The sequence below is a fragment of the Rhea pennata genome, chromosome 7 (genome assembly GCF_028389875.1).
Source record: "Rhea pennata isolate bPtePen1 chromosome 7, bPtePen1.pri, whole genome shotgun sequence".
NCBI lineage: Eukaryota > Metazoa > Chordata > Aves > Rheiformes > Rheidae > Rhea > Rhea pennata.
The window spans coordinates 12,491,008-12,508,599 of NC_084669.1; the positions used below are offsets into that span (position 1 = coordinate 12,491,008).

Below are 17,592 nucleotides of genomic sequence, written 5' to 3' on the forward strand. Positions count from 1 at the left end.
TCTCAAGACCCTTTCTATGGGTAAGAAGAAATGTCATTTTCAGTGGGACTCCAGGAACTTCCCTGCTGTCCTGCAGGATGCACACAATAATCTTTGAAGAGAGAGAAATTATTTGCCATTTGCCAGCTGCTTTTATAGAGGAGAATCTTCCCTGCTCCTGTCAGGATGATCAGAAAGACTTTCTCATTAGTCTGTGGGCACCACATTTGCCCTCCTACTTATTCCAGTAGAAAATGGCATTGTTTTCAGTGGAAACTGCCTAAGGAAGGCCCCCAAAGGTGTTTCTGCCTTCAGATCTGAAGCGCATTCTGATGGTGTTTCTGTTTTGCCATCCATTTGGGCTGTAATCCTTTACTATCCCTGTCCCAAAGCGTTTCAGAGCCCATTCAATAGCTTTTCTCAGTGCCTAAAGTCGCTGTGATGAGTACTTGGAGCAGATGTGTTTGCTGATGATAAGTTAAGTTGCTTCTTAGGTACTTTCCATATAGCATCCTCTTCTAGTAGGAACACAAATCTGCTTTGTTTTGCCTTGCTTTGTTTGCAAGCAACAAGCTATTCAAAGGCATATGTGTGAGTTGGTGTGTTCGCAGGTGCACACCCAAAGGAGTGATAGTTCTGGATGAGTTCTCTAATTGGGAAGGGGAACATGGAGTTGTACAGGAGCAAAATGAAAGCACAAACACTGCAAAGGAATAGGATTTTTCAAGGAAGTACTTGAACGCACAGTTTCATTTTTCCATGGTATCAAATCATGTATGGAAGCTGCCCTCAAAACCTAAAGCTTGTGCTGAGCCTATCCAGAGACATTGTGACAAACAGTTTCTGGCCCGGAGAACTTATAGTTGGAATAGATCAGATGGAGAGGAGTTAGAAGGATTAATGTTCATAGTCTACAAAAGACCCTCTGCCTGGGGATATGAAAAATCTAACTCTCTCTCAAAATCAAAGCTTGGCCAAACTAAATGAAGCAGCACAGAGTGACACCAGACTTGCATCCTGTAGGCCTCAATTCACCAGGACAACGAAGTGTGCTGTAGCCCTCTCCTTCCGGTCCCCTTTTATTAGAGCCTCCAAATGGCATTATGTGACGTAGATCTGGTGATACAGCCCTGCAACCACTCTTTTGACATGCCAAGTAGCAGAACAGAGGTGAGGGACACTCTGTGCGGGTTGAAAGGGAGAAGCCAAGTAAATCATATGGGTAGTACAAAGATTATGGGCTTTTGTTAACTGGCATTGGCAAAGTTGAGGGAGGCTGATGGAGTGGGAGGAAAGGAAAACTGGTGGAAGTAGTAGCAGAAGATGTGCTTCAAACTGCATCTCCCCATATGAACCTCCAGAATTTTCTGCAGGCCATGTCTATCACAAAGTACCCTGTGGGGATTTCAGTGACTTGTTGAACCCTGCCATCTTTCATCTCTGAGCTAGATTCATTATTTTGACATGTGTAACAGTGAAGAAAATGCATTTCATGGACTTTGGTATTTAGTGGTAACCTGGGTACATATCTAATGACCATGGGGTGCTTGCTTTGCTGTTCTTTCCCCCCCGGAGACAGATTAATCGTATCTCTTCGCATCTGGTAATACTCATTTGTCTGTCTAAATGTACTTTGGAGGTCTCTCTAGCTAGCTCCTCTGTGGTCTTTAGGTGTATAATTCCCATTGACCCATTTGTGTCTCATGCTCTTGCTGAGAGCATGTGGTCAGATGGTACATGTCACTTTCTCCTTGAGCTACTTCACTACTCTCATTCAAGTGCCCTAAATTATCTTTTTCGTGTACATACAGTACCAATAGTCATCATCTCTGTTTGCAGATTACATTTACAAATGCAAACTCTGCATTCCTGGTATTTCCCATGGGAGGTCAATGTCCTTTTAAATCAATCTAACTGCTCTTGACACCTGAAAAAAAAAAAAAAAAAAAAAAAAGCGATTGGGAGGCTCGGGAATTTTTTGATGTGCAACATAGTACAGTTCTGTCTAGTACATAAACATAGTGCTTTTGAGGACCTCAGGTTACGTTGTCCAGTCTACTCTCTGTAGTCAGTTCAAGCTTATTATTTATAGCCTCATAAAAATGAAAAAACGTTTTTGTCTTGCAGAATCCCAAAATATTTTCAATATGCAAAAAATCTTTTGCTCATGATCAGAATGTGGTAACTTTTTTTTTTTTTTTTTTTTTGGTCACCTGGTTCCACTGCTTCATGTAACAGCAACTTAGGACATACCACCTGCCTGTTTAAAATATAGAAATAATTGGCAGTTATAAAATATTGCTTCTTGATTTACATGTTGTCACTGCACCATCACTGAAATAGCCCCAATCTTGCAAAAACAACCATCCAGAATTGCCACTGGCCCCTTGGGATGGCACATGCCGTTGTTACACCATCCTTATGGAAAAGCTTGATGAATGTGATTGTTATAGAATTCTGATCTGACAGCTTCAAAAGCACTGCATATTTTCTCTTCAGTGAAAGACAAACCTCTAATTAGTGGCATTTCAAGTAAATTTTGAGTAATTTTTAGCATTAATCCAATTCATTCTGAATCCACAGTGGGAAGCTATTCTAATTCAAATTCGGCGGGGGGCAGTGAAACAAATACACAGATACAGCCAATTCTTTTCAGTGTGTGAAGGAGGATTCTGAAGGGTGGTCTTTTTATGTATGCATTTCAAAAATTTGCATCTCTCCATGTTGTTTGCTACTGGAGAGTGTATTTTTTGGGGGGGTCAAATATAGGAAATATGCCTACTGTTAAGTCAAGTGATATTTAAGCAGAAGAAACGGGAGAACTCTAAAGAGATGTGTTCATGTCAAGTAAAGGTTTCGGTGTTTTCACGTCTCTCTCTCAAGTTCTCCACTGGCATTCTTTTATCTTGTCTATTAAAAATAACTGTGTAAAAACAGAATGCTGAATAGCTGCAGTAGCAACGAGCTAATTATCTTTAAGGCCATTAATCTTTTCCTTTGAAAGAATTATTGGCAATGTAGCAAGCATGATGGAGTCCTCGGCAAAGGGCAACATCAGCTGGTTCGTAGTCAACTGTGATCAACATGTTGCAGCTGTGGCCAGTACCTGTATCTGGCCAAAGAAATGGGAAATAACATAGATGACTGAATATCAAATGGGCAGTGGTGAACTAGGGTGATGAAATACCTCTGGCCAATTTAGCACCGTGGAGGTAGGCATTCAGGAATCTAGTTCTTGTATCTTAGGCTTTTTTTCCTTAACGCATATCTAGTTTTACTTGCATTTTCTATCATTTACATCTGTTCCTCACCTGCCCTCTTAAGCTTTAGCGTTTTTAGCATATTTACTTTCTTTTGCTTTTTTTCCTCTGATGTGTTTCAGATATGCCCATCACCAAAATATTTAGCAACAAGAGAATGCTTTCTCCCAGATATCACAGAATACTCGTGACAGCTTGAATTTACAAGGCATTTTTTATTAAAGAATCTCAAAAAATTCCTGATAGACCCTATAAGTCAGTAGAGGGTGATTGTGCTCTTTTTGATGCTAAGTCAAGCAAGGTTTAGGGGCCTCATGTGAAGTGACCAAGGTTATGTGGAGTGAGTGGCACATTTTAAAGCAACGCACAGTTGCCCTGACTCCTGATTCACTTTTGCAATACCAGTTCAAATTGCTTCCTACCAATCAATGTGCATAATTCCTTCTTTAGTTGTTTATTGATTTACCCAATGAGTTGAATAGAGGTGTAGCACTCATTAGTTGAGATCCTTACACAATATCTATAAAATGATCTAGATCCTTAGCTAGTACATGCAGGCATAGTTGAATCACATTCAATTAGTCTAAACCAATTTACACCAGAGGTTTCAGAATTCAATAAAAGTATAGGAAAATGCCCTTCTGAGTGATAATTCTGTTTCTTTGTGCACAAGGTTCTTTTACAGTCCTAATTCTGACAAAATGCTAAGAGAAGCCAAATTAATTTTTGTTTTGTTCTGATTTTAAATTGGATTTTTTTTTCTCCTCACAAATTGTCTATTATTATTATTCATTATGTGTCCTTTGATGAAAAAATGATACATGAAGAATGATTTCTATTACTGAATTATTTTTGCACATCATGCTTAATTCTGCAAATGAAGCAGATAAAGTCAATGAGGCTCAGTTAAGGACCAAAACTAATTCTGAAAGCTAATTATTTTCACAGGGGAGACTCTTAAGACTATAAATTAGGAGGTTACTATTCTAAGAATTTTTGTCTTCAGTTTAGTTTGTTGCATCTCTAAGAGTGGGAGATGAACACAGACACTCCTGAGGATATACCTGTTCCCCAGCTGAAGGCCCAGCTGTTCAGTTAAGAGTTACACAGATAATTATGAAATAGCAAAATTACTTTGATGTTTTCTCTTCTGCTTTTTTTAAAAAATACATCCATGGTACTGTTTTGAGTACAGGCAGAAAGGATTGCTCATGAATCAGATTGTTTCCCACTGAAACCTTTTCCATACCCTCAGTGGCAGGGTGGCAGTCAGATCAGCCTTTATATGGAGATTTGCTTCAAAGACATTTCGTTAAGGGTGTAAATAAGTCCTGGAAGAATCAGAACCACTCTTAGGCTAGAGTGGTTCTCTAGCACATTCTCAGGGCTAGAACTAGATTTGGTAGAATAAGAAAGGGTGAAAATCCACTTTTCCAGCCTCAGGGTGATTGTCCTGGGTTCTCTATCGTTCACAGATCATGTTCAGACCATTGGAGGATCATAAATATTATCAGGGCCAACTTGCCCTGGAGAGGGGTATCCAGTCCCAATGTGAGCTCGGCACTTCCCCATTTGTAACTTCCTGCTTAACCTCAGAAACTTAAAGTTTATAAACCTTTGTACATGGCTTATATTTCAGATCATTTTTAGAAGCACAGAAGTGTATTTGTTATTTCTCTCTTTCTACACTGTGTATGTTTCTGTTCCTAAGAGGACCTGACTTTACCTGCAAAGGAATAAGAAAATATTGTACCAAGCAAGCAAATATTTTTAAAACATCTCTGGCATCTGTTCTTCCCTCAGAAATGGATGTCAGGAATTTTCAGAGCTGCTGGAGGAAGGCAGCTATCTCATTCTCATAAGAATTTCTGGTGTTCTTGAAGACCTCAGGCTGTGTTATTAAATTTTAGACTTGTTCAGATTCTAGAAAGCCCTGTTCAAAAAGCTGTTGGCCAAGGATGTATGCCGTGTACTCTGAGCAGCATGAACAGCTGCTGCCTGCTTTGACTCTTTGCGTATAGTCCTGGAACAGAGACTGCTATTTCAGGCTTCTGATGAAATACTGATGGTTTCAGGCAGGAACCATTTTTTCTGAGCTGCATTTTTCCAGCATATAGCACAATAAATTCCTTATTCACGATCAGGTGATAATGCAATACAATAGTAATAAACATCAGTTGTGACTGCTTCTCTCTGCCTTTCTTCATTTTCCCTACTCTTTTACTATCTCTCCTTTCTACTAACCCCTTTCACCCTACTTCTGCTGTACTAAATGAGTGTGATTTAACAAACTCGTACCAGCTATCATTGCATTTTCTCCCTCTTTCTAAACTTGTTTGAACTTTAAAGTTTTCCCAGATTTGAGTGGAAGGGTTGGACCAGATGATTTCCCAAACTGCCTTACAAACTAAATTATTCTGATTCTAATAAGTTATGGTCCCGACCAAGTCTGTCTAGGATTCAAATCCTCCATGGCTTGTGTATTGTTTAGTTTGAAGAGTCTGGTAGAACCCAGAAGCTGATTTTAAACCTAATATAAATACTATATTATTTATTCTGAAATGGATTAGCAAATACGTGATAAAAGGAGGAAGACTGCATGGACACCATAACGATGATTAATATTTAAGCCTTATACAGTATGTTTTTCAGTGAACCTGAAATCAATATGCAGTGGGGACCAGGATCCATATCCCCATTTCACAATAAGGTACACTAATTCCCCACCTTTACAAGCTGTATATAGAGCTCAGGCCACTACTCCAATTACACCATGTAATCAACAAAGAAGTTGAAAATCAAAGCCAGTAAATATTTCAAACTGAAAAAGGATCAAATTTAGTGAATCCTGTTTGTTTGGCCTCAGCTGATATCAGAACTAGCTTTGGAGCAGTTGTTATTTCTGGGGCCATCAGCTTGCCAGCCTAGAATATTGTTTAAACTTTCTCTGATGCTCTCAGCACGTCTGCTGGGAGGCTGCCTCGACGCCTCGCGGCTGTGACGTCCCTGCCCGTGCGGCAGTTCTGTGCTCTTTGCTCTGCGCAGCAGGGGTCCGCCAGCAAGCCAGGGGAGACCTCAGTGTTTCCTAATGGCACTGTTACCCAACAACCTCTCGTGATGGCTTTCTCTAGGTTCTCCTGGTCTCCCATTTCTTGCCCCTTGAAGGAACCATTCTAAGACAGCAAATTCTGGTGTGTGCTGCATTCACTAGCTGCATTCTCAGTTACATGCCACATATTAAGCTACCTGTCTACCAAGGGTATCACATCTGCCTCTGCCATTTCCCTGACCGTTGTGTGCAGCTATCACAATGTGCTGAAGAGGACAATACAATTTAGTTGGCTCTTTCCTTCAGTTTACTGTCCTGTGGTTGATTTTTTTTTTCCATAAGCTTAGCTGCCCCAGCAGCATCCAAATATCAGAGTACAAAGTATGAAGCTAATTCCTACAGGACTATGGAGGAAAGTTGTTGGATCATATTTGGGACAGGAAATGGCATGGGTGATGTCGCTCCCTTTACTTCTATAAACCGTTAGTGTATCAGGTTTGCAGCATATCCATCAGCATCTGTTGCTCCAATTTTAGTGATGAGGCAGTCTTTGTAATAGTCAGTCTTAGTTATTAATATGCTGAAGTTCTTAGAGGGATATAATTTGCTTTCCATGCTTTCTTTGCATATTGCACAGCTTTGTGTCACCATCCCTGCTGCTCTGAGCTCAGCATATGGATCATAGTAAGCAGGTAGTATTTATAAGAAGAAATATATTTGCAGCCTATTCTGGCACCCATGGAAAAAATGTAAACTTAAAAGAGATATATTAAAAATATAAATAAAAACCTGTAAGAGTTATTGCCAAAATGATATTGGACCAAAGGCACTTATTCAAGTGATCAGAAGCCAAAAATGAAGAGTATTAGCCAGGAGTATTGAAAGAACCATTAAGAATGTTAAAAAAAATAAAAGAGGCAGATAAATCTCATACTGTGATGTATGATAGCCAAGGAATATCTAATCATATCTGGGTAGCATTTACTGAAATAACTCAAGCAGACAAAAATGAAGAACATGAAAAAGAGAGTGTAAAAATTATTGGAATGTTCTCTTTTCTGACATTTTTTCATTAATCTTGAAGAAGGAATAAGAATTTATTTAAACCAAATTAAATTAAGTGGTGAGCATCAGTATACGGTTTCTCTTGAGCTTAATATGGCTGTAAAAATTACTGCATTTCCAGCAATTGCATATTAAGGATTGCTTTTTTCTTTTCTTCTTCTTCTTCTTCTTCTTTTCTTTTTTTTTTTTTAATTTTTTTTTTTTTTTTTTAACAGTTTTCCAACCACCTCTCCCTAATAACCTAATGCTCAAAGTAGTGGGTATGTTGAAGTGGAAAATTATTCACTGCAAGAAGAGTAAAAATAGATGAAACATCTAGAGAATGAACATACAAAAGACACATAATACTGTCAATACCTTGTCTTCAAGCTTTCATTCTTTGATATATCTATTTGGATTTTTGCTTTTAAAGGCAACATGCCTGCAACTTTTTGGGTAGGCTTAAGAGTGATGTGGAGAGAGTGGCCCTGTGTGCATATGACAAACTGTCTTAAGAAAGGAGTGTTTTCCAACAGATTGGACCAAAGTTTGGCTTCGTTACTGTACAGATTTTATGTGGACTTATTTTGGGAAATACTCATCTTTTCTCTTGGGTAATTTAAGGAGGAATAGCCTGCTTCATTTTTGCTCAAGCTCTGTTGCTGTCACCAGAGTTTTGCCAGGATAACATAAAGGTCTAAAAGCTCAGTGAGATGTCCCTCCCATGAAAGAGAGAACATGAGCTCATGAAAATTGATGCAGCATGCACTTTAATGCAAATGCACTCTACAGTCGGTCAACAGCATAGACACTTTCAGACTTGAGCTGTTGTAGGTGTTTGCTTGAGAATTAGGGAGCAGCTGACTTGAAACAGGATTGGACTAAATGAAGCTTGGTTTTAGGACTTGAAATTCCGATGCAAGCTGAGGTAAGGATTTAAACCCTACATTTTGGTCCAGTTATATCAGATAATGTGAACATGCTCTAAAATCACGGAGTCGGACATTCAGTGGACAAGAAATTATTTATTTTGAACAGATGACTGTTAATTATTGAAATACTTCTCTTTGCTTGAGTGGTAAAAGCAGTTCACTGATGTGCTATTGCTGGCTGATCCTGCAGGAACTTAGATGCTCTAGTCATGTTCCTGTGGGGCTTAATTCCCTTGCATTACTGTGCTGTTCCTAAAGTGGTGCAACAGATGCACCTTGTTGATATAAATCATTTCTAGCCATACACAAGCCACACGGGATATAGTACTGGCAGATGTGTACAGCTGCACAGACCCCCTCTTTATAAGGTGATAGGAATCTGTACTCTGAAAGTATGTGAAAGTCTTGTGCTCTGCAAAATCTTTGCTTTGTGGACAGCTCCACTTCCTACCCACCTTTTGGCAGTTTAAAGCTGTGATAAAGAAGCAAATGCATTTTTTATTTTCTCCTTTTTTTTCTAGATTTCAGAAATACTGATCCAGAAACTGAACCAAAATTTTGTCCATTTTGAGTTGAAGCCAGGGGTTCAAATCCTTGTCCATGCTGCTCATTTAACAGCAGGTCAGTATCTGCTTCACGTGTACATCCTCTCTGATGATCTGTAGCGCAACCAGCAGTATAGACCTTGATGGTTGTAGTGTGCCATTAGCTAGCAGCTGCGTTTTAGGCTCTTCTTGTTTCTGTGACACAATGATAACTCTGGGTAGTTCCACTCTGCCTCACTTTTCTTTGTCATGCCAAAAAGGTATAGTGGCATTTACACTTACATCTAGTCCTTTTGTGTTTGCTTGATGTGCAAGAGTTTGCTGTTCTTGTTGGAAATGTAAAACAACTAGCAGGGGAAGTGTGTGCTTCTTGGCTGTCTCTGAAATATTCAACAGCTAAGGTGCACTGTGGCATATTCAGCCTGGATCATACAATGCAGGGGTTACTGGCAAGAGCTTGCTTACATTGGAAAGCATTGGATGCTTTCTTACATTCTGGGGTCACTGAAAATTCAAAGGAATTAAGCATAATTCAGAAGTTGTTTAGCAGTCTGAAAGACACACACACACAAACACACATGCACATGGTTTTGTGCACTCATGTGAGATTAGTCTGTTTGGCCTTAACGAAACTTATCTCAAAATTAACCATCTCCAATATCCTGATATTTAATCACATGCCTTTGTGTGTATTCTGTATTGTTAAACATTCATTTCACAGGCCCTATTTAACTATTACAGGTGAAGGAACAGCCATATCCACGTCCAGGATTCTTAGGAATTCCTTTTATCCAGCAGTTGCTAATAATCGTGATCAGCTGGTGTCACCTTGTTTTACTAACATACAAAATAGCCTCAGTTTCTTGTTCCAGTGAATTGCACTGCAAAAAGCGTTTTGTAGTATGAGCAGGTCTGCCTGTATTGGTGTCAGCCCACATGCTGACCTGTCTATAAAGAGAAGGAAAAAGAGATGGCTACGAAAGCATGGAGTGCAACTGCATTTAAATAAGCCTAAAAGAAAGCTTTAGTGTTTGCATTATTTCGTATTTCCTAAGCACAAATTGCTAATATTTCTGCTTTCCATTAGCTGTGAAATAGATGATGATAAGCTTGCTATGTTAGAACCAAAAACGTATAAAAGCAGAGATACAGCATAGCTGATTAATCTCTAAAGAAAAGAAAAAAAAAGTTTTGGCAATCAATTTAAGTTTGCCTTGCTGTTTTTCTTTTGTAGACTGTAAAAAATGAATGATAGGTAGCTTTTGGAGAAGAACTGCATGACTTTGCATTTAAAAATTGAATTTGTATATATTTTCCATAAATGTTGTTATCAATGAAGCAATCTTTGGCTTCAATTTTCAACAATGATGCATTATTTTGTATGCTGAAAGAATCTGATTTTCATAAAAAGCTCAGTGGCCATCTCAGAGATGTAGGCTATTTGATAGCATCTTAATTTGAGTGTCAAATGTGGAGTTATCTGAAATTGCTCATTATTTTTGAAATTTGTTTCTATGCATTTACTCTGACTATGCTCATGGCTGTTTTGCCTTTTGGTCGATCTATTAAAGTGAAGATCAAATCCCAAAAGAACATTTGGAACTGACTTCTCTGGCCCTGAAGATTTTGTAGACTTTTTCTAATGAATTATAGCAAGGAAGAACCTCATTAGATTTAACTGGGAAAGACTCATCTTTATCTCTTGCTACTTGAAGGGACATTCCTGATTCCATACAGTGGAAAGAGATGACAGTTAAAACCACATCTCCAGCCCTGCCTTTAACGTAGGAAGAATTTGGATCCAAGGCTTGTGCCATATGCAGGACAGTAACCTCTGCAGCTTCTCAGAGTGGAACTCTGGGCCCGTCTGCCTGAAGGAGTGCCGACAGTCCCCAGCCGCTCTGCCCATACTCTGAGTTGAATATAAACCAGTTAGATCCCAGTCCTAAAGCCAGATATTTAGCAGAGGTACTATAATATTTTTACTGGGCTACTAAGCCTTGTCTGCAGCACTGTGTGAGCTGAAAGCCAGCGTCTGTTAGTGTGGCATGCTGCCATGCTAAATGACTGTATGGCCTCCGAGTGCATGCTGGCCTGTTTCTTGCTAGCTCAGGCTGAAGCAGAGGGTGCTCAGCTCAGACACGCTGTGCAAAGATACCATCTTTGAGCCTTTTGAAAATGCATATTTTTATTTGTATTTATTTACACACCAGGAATGACTACTTTTTGTCTGTGGTGGACACAAACAGTCATTTGTTCTCCAAGGTAGACTCTGTGGTTCTTCTCTTCTAAGCTGCTGGAGAGATGTGAGCAATTGCTATAACCAGCTTCACAGTCTCATAGAGAAATATGATTAAATAGGAGTGCAAAATGACCCTGAACTGCCAAAGTAGGTACTGAAGAAGTTCAGACTGCAGCTATTGTGAAGTCTTCGAGGGAACGCTATTCCTTATCAAGCTGCAGAGGACGTGACTCAGTTCCCTGTATAAACGAAAGGCCCTATTTCATGACATCAAAACTTGGGAATAGTTTAGAATTTGACTAAATGCCAAAAGAGAGATTTACTTTGCTGCTGAAAGCTGTTGTTTGGGTTGTCAAGGAAGAAAAAGGATTCTCCTTTTGAAATCCAGTCTCTTAAAATTGTTTTGAAAGCAGGGAAACCTGGGGTTGGTACACACAAGCTAGCACTAGAAGCAGTCCCTAGAAAACGGATGATCCAGCTCTGGTCTGTGGTATCTCTTCTGCTCTCAGTCTCTTCATGTCAACTCCATGCTGGCCTCCTGGCAGCTCAGGGCTGTAGCTGGCTGAAACACACAGCTCAGCATGTATATGTTTGTGTATGTGTACATATATATATGCCTGTAAGCGTATGAATATGTTCCATGCCTCAGTGCACGCGTATCTTCCACCCTGTCTGTGTGCTTGGTCATACACAGTGGAAATTTCTGTAGTGGAGGAGCTGCGGGGAACAGAAGTATAGTTGTCTAAACTGACTTGGTGTGGATATTAGGCAGAATTGTAAAAATGAGCCTCTGTGTGCGTGTGTGTGTTGAACATGTGCATTCCTCAGAGCACAGGAGGAATGAGAAGCAGTAGACTCAGTGCATTTCACACCTCTGTCTTTTTTGTTCTGGCCACGCTGGAGATAGAAAGAAAATTTAAAAAATAATGATAATTCTGGACAACGGATTGCAATCCATTCATTATCTTTATTTTCTCTTTTCAGGAAAAAAATAAAACAAGGTTCCCAACACAGCAAACAATAACCCCAACTGTATTACATAGTAAAATATGCCAATATTCCTCACAAAATAGCTAAAGAGCTGTTTATTATCAGACTCTCAGTACAGCATTATAACAAGAACATTGAGCATAGCTGAGCCTGGAACAGTCAGAGAGCCACTTTGTCATCACACACAACTGCAAATACCAACAAAAAAATGGGTGCAAAGGACAAAGAATAGAGACATGTAAGGAATTCATAATAATGGATCATTTCACTGCCATTCCTTAGCTTCCTGAGGGTAACGTGCTTAATGTGGGTAGGAGGAGTTTATTTTCACTTCTCTATGCAGACTTAGACTTTATCAGGCTTGGTGGGACTGCCCAGAGAAAGTGTGCGTGTTTGTGTGTATGTGCATGTATGTGTGTGTGATGTCCATGAGTGCCTGAGTAAGCATATGCTTGTGTGTGCAAGTTTTTTGTGTTTGCTGGCCCTGTTTTAGAAAGGTTTTTTCGGTGTGTGTGTATAAGGGCAAGAGTGAGAGGAGACGTGTGGCAGTGGTTCAATTTAATTTAAGCTGTCTTGCAGGGGAAGTCACTACCTTACCTATGTTTTGTTCTGTGGATATCGCTGGATAAAGACAGCCAGTGAGGATGTATCTGCTGTGTCCATTAGCCCTTTGGCACACCTATAGTCGCATGTTTGTCTACAGTATGTTTTGTTAGTGTCTGCATGATTGTTTGTCTGCATGAACAAATGAGACTGCTGGATCTGTGTGTGTCCCTCTGTGGATGCTGGATATCTCTGTGTGTGTATGTGCAACTGAGTGGTGGAGACTGTCTATTTAATATAATTTACTTTGTATTTCTCTAAACACCGTCACCTCTGGATGTTTTGTGTGGCCTTATTTTGCAAGGAGCTACAGAAAGGAGCTGCACAAAACGCTGTGAGAGGCACAGAGAGACTTGTTTGATTAGTCTGCTTTTTTTTTTTTTCTTTTTTTTCTCCTTCATCTTGTACACTTCCTTCCATGAAAAATGTGGGAGAGAGGACAGGGCAACAAGGGAGAGAGAAGGAGGTAGGTAGTATTCAAAAGAGTGAGAAAGGAAAGGAAGAAAAAACTGAAAATGTATGAGGTGTGAGAAGAGCTTGTCTTGGTAAGGCATGGATGCTGAGACAGTGTCTGAGATGGGAACTGGGCTTCTGTTAGGAAGAAAGAGGACTGAGCAGAGGGCAGTATGTTTGATAACAATCTCCAGTAAAATTCACTAGCCAGCTGCTCACTATTCACTGTGCATTGAGAGCTACCCAGAATAGCTCTAAGCAAAATAGGAAGTCAACATGAGAAATTATCCTCTAGGTAGTTTCAAGATCTTCCAAAAAGTCCAATTTTGGTACCCAAGTGAACTCATTTGCAACTGCTTTAGTAGCTGTCTGCAACATGAGAGAGTATGTTTGAGGTATTCCTCTTATGATCTGGCCAGTTAGGCAGAAAGCTGTAGGTTTTCACATCAAGTGCCAGGTTGAGCATCACAAGTGATCTCAATCCAGGCTTCTCCCCACCTGGATTAGGTCAGGAAAGGAGTCCGGGAGATGAGTTGACAGGCCTATTACAAACACCATAGGTGAAAATGTGCTGTTTTTGGAGAGAGTACCTTTCACTCCAGGCTGGGAGGTGGCTCTAATGTTCTCCCCATCTCTTGCAGCTCCCTTGGTGGACCTCACTCCCAGTCACAGCGGTTCAGCTATGCTGATGCTCCTCTCCGTGGTTTTTGTGGGACTAGCCATGTTTGTAATTTACAAGTTCAAAAGGTATGACCTTCCCTGGGCCATTTTCTTCTCCTCTTTTTCATCTTTCACTGAGGTGTTTGGGTTTTGTATTGTTGGGTTTTCTTTTTCTCGATGATTTGTTTCTTGGTTTGTAAAAAGCTAATGCTATCTCATCTGCCAGAGTACCCCACAATGATGGTTTCTGTTAATGTTTTAGGAAGATTCCTGGCCTTAATATATATGCACAGATGCAGAATGAAAAAGATCAAGAGATGGTCAGTCCAGTCAGTCAGAGGGAAAGCATTCCTAATGTCCCTCAAAGTGAGCTGATGAGCCCTGAGCAACTAGTAGATGAGAAGTTGGATATCCAGCCCATAGGTAAATAACTTGCAGCATCCTGCAGCTGGTCAGCCTCTGACTTACAATTGGCTAACCCCTTTCTAAGCCTCCCCCTTTCCCCATCTCCCTGCACACTCCTCCCCATCCTCTTCTGCTGCAGTGTTAGTTTGCTATAGGAAACCTTGCTAACTCTTCCCTCTCCCTCACTGCTAAGTGATGACAGGGAGAACTTTAATCTTTTTCCCTCTCCTAGTTGCTCTGTGTAGATCCCCTCCCCTTCTCAAAAATGCTATACTCCTGCTTCATCTAACTTGTGCTATCAGGCAATTTAATTTATTTTGCTGGGGCTGATGTAATTGTGTGGTTAAACCCCACACCTGAGTCCTGACCAGGTCTGAAGGAGACCCTTCAGCCACCCTCACCTGGAACATGAAGGTGAGCAGGTGATTTGGTAAGTCACATCTAAAAGGTGAATATTCTTTGATGTTTTCTCTGCTGTGGCCTTTGTGCTCTGCCAGATCATGCTGCCAGCGGCAATGCTAGCCTGACTGATTCTCAGGGAAGTAAAGCAGAACTGAGGATCTCTGCACTGGACAGCTGGGTTTGCCCTCAGGCCGATTTCTTCCACAGGCGTCTGTGTCTGAAAATTTATAAAGCAAGCTCTAGGAGGACTTAAAGTGAACAAGCTTGGAGCAAGCATCCTGGATCCATTGTACTTTTGCTCATGCTTGTATGATTGTTGTTATCCTGACTACAGTAACACCAGGGCTGTTGAGGTGGAACAGGGAAGTTTCAGTCTGGGGACATGTTCTAGTAAAGCCAGCATTGCTCTGACATTGCTTGGGCATTGCTCAGCTTCACTTTTGAGGTGACAGTTCTGCAGGCCCAAACCAGAGGAGCAGCACCTGACTCCTGCAAGTAAGGACACGGAGCTATTTTAGAGGAACTAAAGTTTTATAGCTGTTTTAGCTCAGGCAGAAACAAGGCATAGTCCTAACTGAAATGTCTTAGCTGCACAGCTTCATCAGCATAACCGTATCTTCACATCTCATCTGAGGATGTCCCAAAATTGTAAAAGAGTGTTTACTAAAGCAGGCTTGGTGTAATCGCTACTGCAGAGAGGGAACAAGGGGAAGGGTGATTAAAAGAGGGAATGTGATGTGCTAAGATTGGGGCCAGTGAAACAACCTGGGAGAAAAAAGAAGAAAGTCTCTTGATGAAACTGATGTCTAAGTTGGAAGCCATCTCCCCACTGCCATCAATGCTGCTCTCTCCTCCCATGTTCACCAAGGAGAGATCAGGTAGCTATTAAAAGATTTTTAGCAGCTATTCATCAGCACACCTGGACAACCCTGCTTAGCACTACACAGGATGGAGTGAGGGGACCAACCTTCCCATGTGGTGTTCCCCATACAGAGCAACCCCAGGCCACAGTCCAGAACCCAAGGAAAGGAAAAGCAACCAAGGTAGTCTGGACAGAGGACTTCCAAAAGGCTTGTGGATCACCAAGAGGTTTCAAGCAAAGACCCGGAGCGGTGGGTCCTAAACTTTACCAATTCTTTTTTTTTTTTTTTTTTTTTCCCAGAAATCTCCAAAGCAAAATTGATGTGAGATGGGAGAAACACCCAATTTCAGGCCATAAACAAACCACTTTCCTGGAGTTAGATGGGCTTTGAGCTTCCCAAGAGTGGAATAACCATGGTTCACATTGTCTGAGAGGAGGTGGAAAGGGTAGGGAAATGCATATTGTAATCGATCACATGGACTGAGGTGACAACAGTCACCTGCTGGCCTCACTCAAGGTAACTTCAAAACAATTCTCATTAGTAGGAACTAGTTTGACCCCTTGAAGCCTCTAGGATTAGAAATGTAAAACGTATTTTTGTGGGGAGGCTAAATTATATGAATTGTATTTGGTGCAGCTATAGCTGTTCTGACTTTATACGGTGGCCTGCATTTTGTGGGTTTCTCAGCTGTACCCTGGCCAGCAGGACACTGTATTGAATCAGAAATTGATTTTTTATATCTCCTTAGTTTACCTCTGTAACTCCACCAGCAAGCACAAAAGGTGAATGTGTAGTGTAGATAGACTCAGTTCACTATCATGAGGAATCAGTCCAACAAACTCCCTAAGAGGGTTTTCCCATCCTGGCAGTAAGACAAAGAAGGAAACTGAATCAGAGCTCACTGACAAAATGAAAAGATCTAAACCTAGGTATGAACAGATCAGAAAATGCTGAGGCTCTTCAAACTCCTGTACTACCACCTCATCTGTTTCTGGAAATCAGCAATCTCTTCTTTTAATGAATTTTCCTTCCTATGGAAAAACAAAGCAAGACTGTAATTGGGTGTTTCTCTTTTGTATGCTTATTCAAAAGCCAAGGGATTTCTACCCCCTTTTGTTGTAGATAACTTTCAATAACCCTTTGACTAACATTCAGCGAACCCTGGAATCTAAATGAAGGTTGCTGGATTATTTTGTTTTCTCTCCAATCCCTGGCAGCACAAAACACAATTTCGGTTTTCTGGATGTGAGCAGTTCAGGCTCCACTTTTGCAAAGGCAAAGCTTAAAGTGATTTGTGAAATCTCCAACACTATGGTTGCACATTTCCTCTGAGGAACTCAGCCCCTCCTTCCCTCCACCCCTCTGCTCTGGCCTCTCCCTGTGCTGTTCAACACGGGTGAATCATCTTCATTAGCAAAAGAACAGGACATCACCTTCAGTGTTTTGAATGACAAGAAAACATTTCTGGGAAGAACCTGTCAGTCTGGAACAGTTGAATCCCAAAGGCCAGCGAGGTGATACCTTCAAAGGTCTCCTTCCTTGGCTAAACACATTTACTATTTACTGACTCTCTCATTTTGTTCTTTCTTTGCCACAGGAAGTATTTCCACAGCTGCTGAGCCCCAGAGCACAAAAGAAATCCCTACCTATGTAAATGGTTGAATTGAGGACACCGGTATATATGTATATCTTAAAAAAAGAGGAGAGCTCACTGCATTTGGACTTTTTAATTCTTCAGATGACAAAGGGTTTTTAGCTTTAAGCCTGTGCATGTGGACATTATACTGAGACCATAGTGGAACTGCATTGTACAGGTGTTCAATTTTAGTGGGGGTTGGGGGGGGGAAACAATACCACTATTCACCCCTGTGGCTCTTCCCCTCACCCCTCCACTTCTCTCTTTTTTCTTATCTGTCTCTAATTTGTAGGAAATTCATAACTGATATAGGCCAAGAGTATGCATGGGGGGGTCTCTTCTTTGCAGAGAGGGCCGGGTTGGGATTCTGGGAGTGGGGAAGGGGTCAGGGGAGGTGGGAGGGGGCATCAAGGGTTCTTGGTGTTAGATTTAACTGCTCTTTTAGCACTTTGGGCTGCAGGAGGTCTAGCCACCCCAGCAGACTTTCACAAGAAATCACACTGCAGTTTAAAGGCACTGAAAATATTCT

The 17,592-nt window shown here is 40.8% G+C and overlaps 1 protein-coding gene across 2 annotated transcripts in view; it reads left to right on the forward strand.

The window, feature by feature from the left end:
- The window catches only part of LOC134143099 (VPS10 domain-containing receptor SorCS1-like), a 300,888-nt gene extending 283,497 nt beyond the window's left edge, over nucleotides 1-17,391 (forward strand). The window contains exons 24-28 of one of the 2 annotated variants that reach the window (XM_062580829.1): nucleotides 8,786-8,885; nucleotides 13,739-13,844; nucleotides 14,020-14,180; nucleotides 15,558-15,676; nucleotides 17,025-17,391. In XM_062580829.1, the coding sequence (XP_062436813.1) occupies nucleotides 8,786-8,885; nucleotides 13,739-13,844; nucleotides 14,020-14,180; nucleotides 15,558-15,676; nucleotides 17,025-17,081 (543 nt within the window). In that variant the 3' untranslated portion in view covers nucleotides 17,082-17,391. The remainder of the gene's footprint in view (nucleotides 1-8,785; nucleotides 8,886-13,738; nucleotides 13,845-14,019; nucleotides 14,181-15,557; nucleotides 15,677-17,024) is intronic. The other variant, XM_062580831.1, reaches the window with a different exon arrangement.
- Nucleotides 17,392-17,592: the final 201 nt, after the last annotated feature.